Source organism: Myotis daubentonii, chromosome 13, assembly GCF_963259705.1.
Source record: "Myotis daubentonii chromosome 13, mMyoDau2.1, whole genome shotgun sequence".
NCBI classification, from domain to species: Eukaryota; Metazoa; Chordata; class Mammalia; order Chiroptera; family Vespertilionidae; genus Myotis; species Myotis daubentonii.
Window position 1 is genome coordinate 8,100,939 of NC_081852.1, and position 13,662 is coordinate 8,114,600.

A 13,662-nucleotide genomic window follows, 5' to 3' on the forward strand; every position below is an offset into this window, starting at 1 on the left:
CTCGGGGGGTGGGGGTGCGGTCCCTCAGCTCGGCCTGCGCCCTTTCACAGTCCAGGAGCCTTTGGGGGCAGTCGGACATCCTTATCACTGCTGCAGAGCAGGAAAGGCTCCCACCACTGCTGCTGCCTTTGCCAGCCATGAGCCCAGCTCAGGGCTTCTGGCTGAGTGGTACTCCCCCTGTGGGAGCACACGACCACCAGGGGCAGCTCCTCCATTGAGTGTCTGCCCCCTAGTGGTCAGTGTGCATCATAGCAACCGTTCATTTTGCCATTTGCTCGATTTGCATATTAGCCTTTTATTATATAGGAAATTTTGAAAGGGCAGCTTAGATATTTTGGTGGGATATCTTTCTGACATACAGTCTTTGAGTAAGTTTTATCTTTGAATAATTTTAGGAAAAATGTACATTATTGAAACCTTTATTATAAAACCTTCTAGACCAGAGTAATGCTTAGAGTTAGCTGTGTTGTTGCCACTAGCATCTTCATATCCAGAGTGTAACGTGACTCTGCTCTAGGACCTCAGGGTCTGTGGATCTTGACCACTGTTGTATCTGGTTTTGTTCCTTTAGACAGAATATCCGTTATTGCAAAGGTTAGAGATGTTTGAGCGTAGATTTCTAACAGGAGACAGCATTGTATGCATATACTTGTCTCTTCTCTTTTTTCTCTCATCTTCTTCCCCTGCCCTCCTTTAGCCAGCCCTTCAAACAAAACATCTAACAGTGGGAAATGAGGTTTTCTTAAATAATCTCGCCATAACTGATGGCCAGGAGCTGAATTCCTTTGCTTTTAGCCATCAATGCAAGCCTTTACTTAATTGCTGGTGGCAAACACTGGTGTTCCCTTCTTGGGCCTGATGAAGTAGTTATCCTATTTAGAAAGGAATCTAGAGAATGGAGTATAAAAAGTAAAATAACACAAACCAATTTTGGATAATTTAGTTAATTAAATATGCAACTCTTACTTTAAATCCAGTGGATAGTGCAGATGGACATGAACAAATTGTTAGAGATGTTTTAATTAACCACAAAAAATTACATATTGCCTGGAATAGCCCTACGTGATATTGTCCGCTATCCACCTCATGTAAACCTTGATGCTCAGGTGACCAGTATCAGTAGAGACTGAGTGTTGAGGAGCCCCAAAGACTTAGCCCCGAAATTACTTCTATGCTTCTAAGTAAAACCTCTATTAACAACAAAGCCTTTTTCCCCCTAAAGGAGTCAGAGGAAGAGTTTGCCAATCATAGTGACAATGATCAAACCCAGGTAAGGCTCATATATTAAAGTGATTTTACTTTTAGAAGTTAATTGAAGCATACTAACTAAGTACTAAAATGACTTATGAGAAAATAAGGATTTATTCATATTTACAACTAATTTTCCTTCAATAATTTCATGTTTTTAGGCTACTTCCATACATATGTATGCATATTTATATATTTTACTTTATAGTTTTATCTTAATTTTTCTCAGAAAAAAAAAGAAGCAAAAAACAAAATTGGGAAGCAAAACCTCTAAAAGATAGCCCCAGTTACCCAAACTGAATCCCTCTCTCCATTTTAAAATTTGAGACAGTATAGCAGTAACAATAAGGCTCAAAAGAATCTTCTAATCTTAATATCATTGTCTTAATTTTTTATATCCTGCCCTAGCCAGTTTGGCTCAGTGGATAGAGTGTCGGCCTGCAGACTGAAGGGTCCTGGGTTCAATTCAGGTCAAGGGCACGTATCTCAGTTGCAGGCTGCTCCCTGGCCTGGGCCCTGGTAGGGCTCCTGCAGGAAGCAACCAATCAATGTGTTTCTCTCACATCGATGTTTCTCTCTGTTTTCCCCTCTCCCACTCTCTCTAAAAATCAATGGAAAAATATCCTCGGGTGAGGATTAAAAATAGAAAAAGAAAAAAATTTTTTTTGTATCCTACTAAGGATGTATTCTTTTTGTAGTATATACATAATTTATTTTCTGCTACTTCATATTAATATAAGTTTTTCCTTGTACTTGTCACTCTAAATAGTCTTTGTAATTTGCTTTGTAAACTTCTATATACAGAAGTTGGCAAAACTAGGTTTATAGTTGTTTGTATGGGAAAAGACATGTAGGTTATGATTATTATAAGAGCTTTATTAACTACTAGAGGCCCAGTGCACAAATTTGTGCACGGGTGGGGTCCCTTAGCCTGGCCAACGATCAGGGCCAATCAGCTGCTGGCCAGGGCTGAGGCGGGGGCGGGGCCCTGTAGGAGGTTGGCCGGCCTCGGGGAGGGACCAGGGGAGGTTGGCTGTGGGAGTGCACTAACCACCAGGGGGCAGCTCCTGCATTGAGCATCTGCCCCCTGGTGGTCAGCGTGCATCATAGCTACTGGCCGGTTGTCCGGTCATAAAGGTCGCTTAGGCTTTTATATATATAGATGTGTTTCATGTACTCAAAACTATCAACCTATTTTTGCCCACCCCTGTATATGTGTGTGTAAGTTTTTTAATCTACACCCGAGGACATGCTTAGAGAAAGGAGAGAGAGACAGGCAGACAGACAGACAGAGAGAGAGAAGCACCCATTAAGAGAAACATGGATTGGTTGGGTTCCATACCCAGGTATGTGCCCTGACTTGGAATCAAACCAGTAGTCTTGTGGTGCACAGAATGGCACTCAACCAGCTGAGCCACTCAGGCCAGGCTAAACTTCTGTTGTTCTTTTAAAATGTATTTTTATTATTGATTTCAGAGAGGAAGAAAGAGGGAGAGAGAGATAGAAACATCAATGATTTAGAGAGACTCATTGATTGGCTGCCTCCTGCATGCCCCACACTGGTGATCGAGCCTGCAACCTGGGCATGTGCCCTGACCGGGAATTGAATCATGGTTCATAGGTAGATGCTCAACCACTGAGCCACGTCAGTCAGGCTAAACTATATTTTTAAGCACACTGATATATGATGCTGTCATAGTCTCTAAATGTATATGGAAAATGGCTTATTTTTAGGATTTTATTTTTGAGATAATGATTTATTCAGTATTTTCATACAGAAAGCTCCTTTGCTTATGTGAATTGCTTTCTTAGGCATAAGGTTGTGTAGAATTATACTAAAGACTGTCAATATTTACAATCTGATGGACATTCCAAGTTACAGATCCTGCATAATGATTTTCCTACAATCTCCTCAGCACAAGGGTTACGAGTTCTGCTACTATACAAGGGTGGCATATAGAGATTGTCCCAATTTGCATTTGTTTCCTAATTGGGAAATATTTATTTTTTGTTAATACTCACCCGGGGATATTTTTCCATTGATTTTTTTTTAGGGAGAGAGAAAGACAGAGAGAAACATCAATGTGAGAGAAACACATCGATTGGTTGCCTCCTGCATGAGCCCTGACCAGGGCCTGGACTGGGGAGAAGCCTGCAACTGAAGTATGTGCCCTTGACGAGAATCGAACCTGGTACCCTTTTGTCCGCAGGCCGACTCTCTAGCCACTGAGCCAAAACGGCTAAGGCTCATTGATTTTTAGAGAGAATGGAAGGGTGTAGGGAAGGGGGAAGAGAGGGAGGGAGGGAGAAAGGAAGAAAGGAGAGAGAGAGAGAGAGAGAGAGAGAGAGAGAGAGAGAGAGAGAGAGAGAGAAAGAGAAAGAGAAAGAGAAAGAAAGATGTTGATTGGTTGCCTCCTGCCCGCTCCCCGACAAGGGAGGGCTAGGAATTGAACCTGTATTGTAACCCATGTACGTGCTCTGGATTAGGGGGCTGATGCTCTAGCCTTTGACCATCACTGGCCAGGGTGGGAAATATTTGTTTATAAAAATTTTCAGCTGTCAATTGAAGGATTTAGTACTTATTGGTTGGTACTTGTATATTCCCAGTTGTATGTGGCTAATCTCCTTTAATAACTCAAATTTTTTTCTGTGGAATTTGCTGTTAAGATCTGTAAATTCAGACAGTTTTTCAAACAATACAATATAGTGATTTAAAGCATTGGCTTACCATTTGTTCGTATTGTTAAAGGTGGACTATTTTTGTGTGCCACAGTTAACCTCAGAGTTCTAAAGATTTTTAGCATGGTGCCTGGCATTTTTTAAATTTTTTTATTTTTATTTTTTAGTAACTAGATTACTGTTTTTTATTCACCAAATGTTTGCAGATGCAAGCATTTGCATTAATATATAATTAATTTGAACTAATTTAAACATTAGACATTCTTTAAAACAATTATACCAGTGGCTGCTTTTTTTTTTTTTTAAATATTTTTTATTGGTTTCAGAGAGGAAGGGAGAGGGAGAGATAGAAACATCAATGATGAGAGAGACATTGATTAGCTGCCTCCTGCACATCTTACAAACCTGCAACCTGGGTATGTGCCCTGACCGGGAATCGAACCATGACCTCCTGGTTCGTAGATCAATGCTCAACTGCTGAGCCACACTGGTCGGTCACCAGTGGCTGCTTTTATAAAATTTAGAGCTTCACAGATAAAGCTTAGTTTGAGCCCTCCCGTCTTCATCCTCTCACATCCTTCAGAGGTAACTGGTGTTATGATCTGGCAGTGTATATATCCAAGTGTTTTTCTTTGTTTTTACAAGTATACCTGTGCCCGTGCAGATGGCGTAGGGGTGAGGGGGGTGCAGAGTACCATACTGGGTTTATCATTCAGAGTTTTTTCACTTGATTCCTTGGATAGCTCTTCAATTATTACAAATTATCCTTTTAGTAATCTTTTTTTTTTTTATCTGTGACTTTGTTTTTAATTATCTTAAGCCTTATGATGACATAATTTACCATTTGTGTTAATGATCTATTCTCTACTTTAATCCTAGTGAGCTGGCAAAAAGCACCATTACCAATCACACACATATATTGTCAGTGAATAGCTATTCAAGACAATCCTGAGGGGAGTGAGGGGGGACAATGGGGCGTTACGGACACAACCTTAAGCAATAAAGAAAAAAAAAGAGACAATCCTGAATTATAACTTATTCTGACTTAAAGGATTCACAAAGTTTGCTACTGTACCTTGTCACGCTGAATTTTAAAAGCATCTGACCTTAAAGGTTATCTATGAAACGTAGAAGTGTTAAATACTCTTTATTTGTTATTATACATAAACCACACTAAAATGCCTTTCATTCAGTAAAAGGCAACAGTTTAGATACACGGAATTTTATTAAATTGGCATAGTTGGGACCAAAGAGATAAAATGGTCACTGCCAGCTCATCTGCTGCCCTTCCTTTTAACAGGCCGATGAACACAACTTGAAACACAAGCAAGTCTTGCAGGTCTAAGAGACAGTGAAGGGCTTTCCTCAGAATTTAAACATATTCATACAGCCAATCATAGAAATCTAAATGTAAGCCAGTCTCCTGCAGGTTCTGAGATGGCACTCACCACCTCTGTGAAAAGTTGAACACTAGGAATCAAGTCCCATCATATTTTTAGAAGGAAGGACATGACAGGGCTTGCTGAACCAAAATTATCACCAAAGCTCAAAAAGCTGGCCGTATTCATTTAACCACAGCCAATCTCATTTAAATCAGGACTGCCCGGAAGAAATGCTCTATTAGCCATTCATGTCTGAATTCTGGTGTAGAAAGTCAATTTAAATATGGTACACATAAAGAAGAGTCATGAGACCTTTGTCACAAACAAGGCTGTGGCCAGCTCTTACTCATGAGTAGCTTTTTTGAGATAAGCTATCAAGTCTGTCCTTTCTGCACTCTTCTCAAGGCCAGCGAAGAGCATTTTTGTTCCAGGGATGTACTCCTTGGGATTCTCCAAATGCTCCATCAGTGTAGCCTCTCCCCAGGTGATACCTTTGTTCTTGTTGGCATCCGTGTAAGAAAATCCAGGGGCCTGACCTGTCTTTCGCCCAAAGAGACCATGGAGATTTGGCCCAGTCCTGTGCTTGCCTCCCTTCTCCACAGTATGGCACTGGGCACACTTCTGAACCATTGCCCTTCTCAACATCACCTATTTTAAAATCGCTCGTTAGTCGCGCACGACACGGAGATTCCCATTCGCAAGCCAGATGTCCGGCTCTCTAACTCCTTTAGTATTCTTATTGAGTATTAGTATTCTTATTAAGATGGGATGATACTGATTTAGTTTAATCATTTTTCTCGTGATGGATATTTTTAATATCTCATGTCACTATTCTTGTGCTAAAAATAAATGTGTATTATTTGTTCTAGCACATGTACTGCTTCATAATTTTTGCTGTATTTAATGAACTTACACTTTTGCCAAAAAGCTCAGTAGCAGTATCTCTTTTTCAGCTCGGTGACCTTATCTAACAATTCTAATCTGGTGGTTTATACTCTTAGCACACTGCACAAATAAGTGATGAAGAAGAGGATGATGATGGCTGTGACATCTTCGCTGATTCTGAGAAGGAGGAGGAAGATATTGAGGACATTGAAGAGAGTCCTAGACCTGTAAGAAAATATGGTTGCTACCTGTTGGCAAGGTTTAGAAGTAGTACCTAAGCCTCATTCCTTATATTGTGTTTATATTTGTAACCATCTTATTTTACATCATATTTGTATTTTCAATTACACTTTTAAAAATAATGGTTGAGCATCTCAGGTTACCTAGCCAGTATCACTTTCTGTTTCAAATGTTACAGTTTTACAAGTCAGATCATTTAAAATATATTCATTTCCAGAGTTTTAAGACCCTAATACTTCCTCCCCCTGCCCCCCAAAGACTTCATGATAGTTTTCTTATACCTAGCTCTTTGAAGTATAAAAAAATAAAGAAATATGGAGCACTTCTCTTCGAAGGAACACCCATCTCAGGTGATCTGTATAGGGTGCATATGTTTATTTTTCTTTATTATTATTTTTTAATCTTTATTGTTGAAAGTATTACATATGTCTCCCTCTTCCCCTCATTGACCCCCTCCAGCCCGTTTCTGCCCCCCGCCCTAGGCCTTCACCACCCTATCATTTTTCTTTTTTTTCCCTTTATATTGAATTTATTGGGGTGACCTCGGTTAACAAAATTACTCAGCTTTCAGGTGCACAATTCCACAACACATATCTGTGCACTGTATTGTGTGTTCATCACCTGGAGTACATCTGTTTAAATTCAATTAGTTAAACGTTGTTTTCTCATCATTTCAATTTCTTTGCCATTATTTAGAAAATTGGGTTAAATATTCAAAAGTAAACTGTACTACTTTGTATGTTACAAAAAGTGATTCTTTCGGTCTCTTCTGCCTGCAGAAAAGACCCACGTCCTTTGCTGATGAGCTGGCTGCTCGGATCAAAGTGGGTGCCACAAGCCAGATGGAAGAGGAACAAAGAGGTACGCCTCCTCCCCACCTTGAGATGAGTTAACACAGTGGTGGTGGGAAGAACGGAAACTTCTCTGAGGGCAGAGTTTTCTGTTTAGGTTTACTAAAGCACAAGGGACTTACATTGTACTTCTTATTCTGTTTTTGGTTATACTCTTTGATAACTAAACACAGTGGGCTCCCACCCCAAACGCACAAATATGTATTTACATAACATTGTATATGCAATTTCAGGGGATCAGTGGATACCGCAGGGAAGCATGGGCCCCAGATTAAGAATCCCTGGCTTAATTACTCCAATATCTTGACCAAATGAAACTGCACTGTACAGTGTACTCTAATGATTTAACAGGGTGGGAATATGTCAGGGCAGTTCTTTCAGCAGGTGCAGACCTGTTATGCATGTGACCCTAATATGTAAGTTGAGGCTTTTTGCTTAAAAAGAGGCACCTTTGTCAGGCACTGCCTGAAGTGGTCAGGTGGAGCTGAAGTTTGAAGTTGAATGGCTTGCTCTGAGCTTAGGAGTCATGAGGATGGCAGATACATGTGTACAAAATCAATAGATAGGTACTAAGCATAGATGGAGTATGGTAAAAACTGTGACATATTCTTCAAGCCTTATCTACAGAAGCAAAACCTCAGAAGACACTGAAAGAGAAGAAGGAAAGAAGAACTCCCTCAGATGGTAGGCCTTTCTCTCAATTCATTTCTTTTAACGAAGTGCCTCCAGGGTCCTCTTTATTTTATTTTTTTGAATTAAATTTATTGTGGTGAAATTGGTTAATAAGATTATACAGGCCTCAAGTGTACAATCTTATGATGCATCATCTGTATATTGCGTTGTATGTTTACCAACCAAAGTCACATCTCCGTCACCATATTTTTGACCCCCTTTACCTTTCCTACCCCTAACCCCTTCCCTGTGGTAGCCACCATACTGTTGTCTGTCTATGAGTTTTTGTTGTTTTTTTGTTTGTTCATTTGTTGCTTTCAGTTTTATATCCTACATATGAGTGAAATCATATGGTTCTTAACTTTTCTGTGACTTACTTTGCTTAGCATGATATTCTCAATCCATGTTGTTTCAAATGGCAACATTTCATCTTTTCTTATGGCTGAGTAGTATATATGTAACACATCCAATCATCTGTTGAAGAACACTTCAGTTGTTTCCATGTCTTGGCCACCATGAATAATGCTGCAATGGACATAGGGGTGCATGTATCTTTATGAATAAACGAGAGGCTCGGTGCATGAATTTGTGCACTCATGGGGTCCGGCTGGCAGGGGGGTGGGGCCACAGGCAATTAGCAGGCCGGCCCCGCCCCTGGTTGAACTCCCGGTCGAAGGGACAATTTGCATATTAACTTTTTATTATATAGGGTAGGATGTTTTTGAGTTTTTCTGGTAGATAGCCAGAAGAGGGGTTGCTGGGTCATGTGGTAACACTATTCTTAATTTTTTGAGGAGTCTCCACATTGTTTTTCAGAGTGGCTGTGGCACTTTGCATTCCCATCAGCACTGAACGAGTGTTCCTTTTTCTCCACAACCTCTCCAATACTTGTTGTTAATTGTCTTGTTGATAATAGCCATTTTACCAGGTGTGAAATAGTATCTCATTGTAGTGTTTTTTTTAAATCCTCACCTGAGGATATTTTTTTTCATTGATTTTTTTGAGAGAGTGAAAGGGAGGGAGGTAGAGGAAAGAAAGAGAGAGACAGTGATGTGAGAGAGACATTGACTGGTTGTCTCCCGCACGTGCCCTAACCAGGACTGGGTATTGAACCTGCAACCAAGGTACATGCCGTTGTCTGAATTGAACCTGCAGGCCAATACTCTAACCACTGAGCAAAACTAGCCAGGGCTTTCATAATTTTGATATGCATTTCCCTAATAGCTAAAGAGGTTGAACATTTTTTCATTTTTCTGTTGGCTATTCCTCTGCCTATTTTTTAATTGGCTTGTCTGTTTGGTGTTGAATTTTATGAGTTCTTTATATATGGGGATGGGAAAAAGTAGTTTTGTAGTTGTTCGTATAGAATATAATACAGTAATCTACACTAATAAAAGAGAAAAATGGTAATTGGCGTACGACGATACCCTTTTCATTGGCTAATCAGGGCTATATGCAAATTAACTGCCAATTATGATTGGCAGTTAACTGCCAACTAAGATTGGCAGTTAACTGCCAACAAGATGGCGGTTAATTTGCATATGTAGGCACAATGCAGGGAGGCGAAAGGGAAAGCAGGAAGAAGCCCCCTGCCACTGACAGTGATCGGAAACCCAGGGGAGAGCTAAGAGCTGGGGGGCAGGGCAAAGGCGGCCCTGGGGCCGCCTTTGCCCTGCCCCCCAGCCATGATCGGAGAATCAGGCACCTTTGCCGCCCTGGCCAGTGATAGCAGGAAGTAGGGGTGGAGCCAGCGATGGGAGCTGGGCACGGTCGAAGCTGGCAGTCCCGGGAGCTAGGGGTCCCTTGCCTGGGCCTAAAGCGGAGCCCACGATCGCGGGGCCGCTGCAGCTGCGGGTCCCCACTGCCTGAGCCGGACGCCTCAGCCAGAGGCGTTAGGCCTGGGCAGGGGCGGAGCCTGCAACCGCGGGGAGCTGGGGGTCCCCTGCCCAGGCCTGACACCTCTGCCTCAGGCCTGGTCAAGGGGCCAATCCGGTGATTGGTGATCGGAGGGTGATGAGGGTCAACTCCTCTGGCCGAGGCATCAGGCCTGGGTGGGGGGCGGAGCCAGGGATTGGGGGGATATGATGGTCCCCTTGCCCAGGCCTGAAGCCTGGGTCAGAGGTGTCAGGCTTGGGCGGGTTGTGAAGCAAGCGATCAGAGGGAGATGGGGGTCCCCTGCCCAGGCATGATTCCTGGGCCAGAGGCCTCAGGCCTGGGCGGGGGCCAGAGCCAGTGATCGGGGGGAGATGGGAGTCCCCTGTCCAAGCCTGACACCTCTGGCGGAGGCGTCAGGCCTGGGCAAGGGGCCGATCAGGTGATCAGAGGGTGATGGGGGTCTACACCTCTGGCTGAGGCATCAGGCCTGGGCAAGGGGCAGAGCCAGCAATCGGAGGGGTCTGGGGGTCCCCTGCCCAGGCCTGATGCCTGGGCCAGAGGCATCAGGCCTGGGCTGGGGGCAGAACCAGTGATGGGGGGAAATGAGGGTCCCCTGCCCAGGCCTGACACCTCTGTCAGAGGCATCAGGCCTGGGCAAGGGGCCGATCCTGCGATTGGAGGGTGATGGGGGTCAACACCTGAGGGCTCCCAGTATGTGAGAGGGGGCAGGCTGGGCTGAGGGACACCCCCCCACAAACACACCCAGTGCACGAATTTCGTGCACCGGGCCCCTAGTTAATAAATAACACAAGAATAAATTGCACACTCACAACTGTAAACCTAATTTTGCCTATGCCTGTATTTTGGATATTGACTTCCTGTCAGAGCTGTTGGTTGCAAATAACTTCTCCCATTTGGTTGTCTTTTTGTTTTGTTAACAATTTTCTTTGCTGTATAGAAGCTTTTTTCCTTTATTTCCTTTGCCTTTGGCGTCAAATTTATAAAATCTTCTCTATGACCAAGGAACATAAGTTTAGTACCTATGTTTTCTTTTATATAATTTACTAGAGGCCTGGTGCACAAATTTGTGCATGGGTGGAGTCCCTCGGGGTGGCTTGCGGAGATCGGGTCCCACCTCACGCCCCCAGCCTTGCAGCCCCGCAGCCCCGCCTGGCACGCTGCCTTGGCCTGGTGCTGCCCCCTCACCTGCTCCAGCATCCCGTCTGCGGGGCGATCAATCAGGGCTGGGCCTCCCGCCTGGCTCCCTCAGTGCCTGGGAGCCAGGCGGCAGGCCCCACTCCCCATCACCGCCGCTGGTTGCAGTCTGCGGGGTGATCAGCGGAGTGATAGGGCCCCTGCTCGCACCCGCCTTGACCTGTCCTGCCCGCTCACCTGCTCCACCATCCTGTTGCGGTCCTGCTCCCATGGGGCCTGCAGTGCCTCCATTGCCGCCAGCTGCCAGCGCTGCATCACCGATGCCTGCCATGTGTTCTGCACTGCCCTCTGGTGGTCAGCACATGTCATAGCAAGTGATCGAACTCTCAGTTGAACCACTGCCCTGAGGAGGCAGGGACAATTTGCATATTAGGCTTTTATTATATAGGATTATTTCAGGTCTTCTGTATAGATCGTTGATCTATTTTGAGTTAATTTTTGTGTATGGTGATAAATAGTAGTGTAGTTTTATTTTTTGCATGTGGCTTTGCAGTTTTCCCAGAACCATTTATTGAAGGGTCTTTTTTTTTTTTTTATTCAGAGAGAGGAAGGGAGAGGGAGAAAGAGATAGAAATAGCACTGATCAGAGAGAGTCATTGATTGGCTTGTTTATGCACACCCCCTATTGGGGATGGAGCTCAACCCAGGGCATGTGCCCTGTCCGGAAATAAAATCTTGACCTCCTGGTTTGTAGGTCGATGCTCAACCACTGAGCCACATGGGCCGGGCAAGTCTTTCTTTTTTTCATTTCATGTTTTTGGCTCCTTTGATGAAAATTATTTGCCCATATACATGTGGTTTTATTTATGGACTCTCAGTTGCGTTCTATTGGTCACTGTGTCTCTTTTTCTGCCAGTACCATGCTGTTTGGATTATTCTAGCTCTGTAGTGTAATTTGAAGTCAGGTAGTGTGATACTTCCCCCTTTGTTTATTTTTCTCAGGATTGCTTTGGCCATTCAGGATCTTTTGTGGTTCTATACAAATCTGATGATTCTTTTTTGTTCTATTTCTTTATAAAATCATATTGGGATTTTTTTTAAAAAATGGTTTTGTTGATTTTAGAGAGAGAGAAATATCAATGAGAGAGAAACATCCATCTGTTGCCTCCTGCACACCCCTTACTGGGGATTGAGACTGCAACCCGAGTATGTAATCTGACTGGCAGTTGAGCTTCCATCTCCTGGTGCATGGGGCAATGCTCAACCAACTGAGCCACACTGGCTGGACCACATTGGGATTTTGGTGGCGGTTGCATTAAATCTGTGTATTGCTTTGGGTAATATGGTCATATTAACTGTGTTGATTCTTCTAATCCATAAACATGGAATATCTTTCCATTTCAGTTACTGTGTCAGTCTCTTTTAATAATGCTTTATAATTTCAATATATAGGTTCTTCACATCCTTCATTAAGTTTATTCCTAGGTATTCTTTTTGTTGCAGTTGCAAAAGGAATTTTTTCCATTTTTTTTAATGAAGTTTCATTGTTATTATATAGGAAAGTAGTGGATATATATTTTTTAACCCTCACCTGAGGATATACAGGGTGTCTCCAAAATGTCTATACATACTTTAGCAGCTGATAACTCAATTTTGAAAATGAAATAATTATTCAAGTGTGTATGTTTATTTTTGGGGTCACCCTATATTTTTCATTGATTCTAGAGAGAGAGGAAGGGGGTAGGAGATATACAGAAACATTGATGTGAGAGAGAAAATCATGCATCTATTGCCTCCTATATGTGCCCTGACCAGGGATTGAACCCACAACCTGGGTATGTGCTCTGACCGGAAATCAAATCTGAGACCTTCTGGTGCATGGGATGACGCTCCATCCAGCTGAGCCACACCAGGCAGGACTATAGTACCTCTTCTAAAACAGCATTGTAGCATCGTGCTTCTGTTTGCCTGTTGGTGATCTGACTCGAGTTTTGTGACCTTTTGTTCTGTGTTTCAGGGAATATAACTCCTTGAGTATTTCCTGTAATGGAGGTCTTCTGGCGGTAAATTTCCTCAGCTCCTATATATCTGGAAAAGCCTTTATTTCTCCTTCATATCTAAAGGCTAACTTTGCTGGATATATTATTGTTGGCTGTTTCTCTCTTTCAGTAGTTTGAATATTTGATTCTACTCTGTCCTAACTTGTAGGGTTTCTGCTGAAAATCTGATAATAATGTAATGGGATTTTCTTTATAAGTTACTGTCTTCTTTTTTTGTGGCTGCCTTGAGAATTTTTTCTTTGCTATTAATTTTGACAGTTGTAATACAGTGTGTCTTGGAGAAGGCCTTTTTGGATTGAGGTAATTAGGTTTTCTCATTGCTTCTTGGATTCGTGGATCTAGTTCTTTTCATAGGTTTGGGAAGTTCTCATCAACTATTTGTTTGAATAGGCTCTCTGTTCTGTTCTCTTTTTCTTTTTCTGGTATGCCTGTTATTCCGGTACTAGAGGCCTAGTGCACAAAAATTTGTGCACTCGGGGGGGTCCCTCAACCTGGCCGGTGCCCTCTTGCAGTCTGGGGCCCTTCAGGGGATGTCCACCTGCTAGCTTAGGCCCACACCTCGGGGGATCGGGCCTAAGCTGCAGTCAGACATCCCTCTGGTAGCCCAGGAGCCCT

At 43.0% G+C, this 13,662-nt stretch overlaps 1 protein-coding gene and 1 pseudogene across 2 annotated transcripts in view; one reads left to right on the top strand and one right to left on the bottom strand.

Moving 5' to 3' along the window:
• Positions 1 to 13,662, top strand: part of LOC132214735 (WASH complex subunit 2A-like) — a 76,404-nt gene that overhangs the window by 19,043 nt on the left and 43,699 nt on the right. For both annotated transcript variants that reach the window (XM_059662117.1, XM_059662118.1), the window contains exons 8-11: positions 1,223 to 1,270; positions 6,311 to 6,421; positions 7,214 to 7,295; positions 7,901 to 7,969. In XM_059662117.1, the coding sequence (XP_059518100.1) occupies positions 1,223 to 1,270; positions 6,311 to 6,421; positions 7,214 to 7,295; positions 7,901 to 7,969 (310 nt within the window). The remainder of the gene's footprint in view (positions 1 to 1,222; positions 1,271 to 6,310; positions 6,422 to 7,213; positions 7,296 to 7,900; positions 7,970 to 13,662) is intronic.
• On the bottom strand, positions 5,652 to 6,195 carry LOC132214594 (cytochrome c-like; annotated as a pseudogene).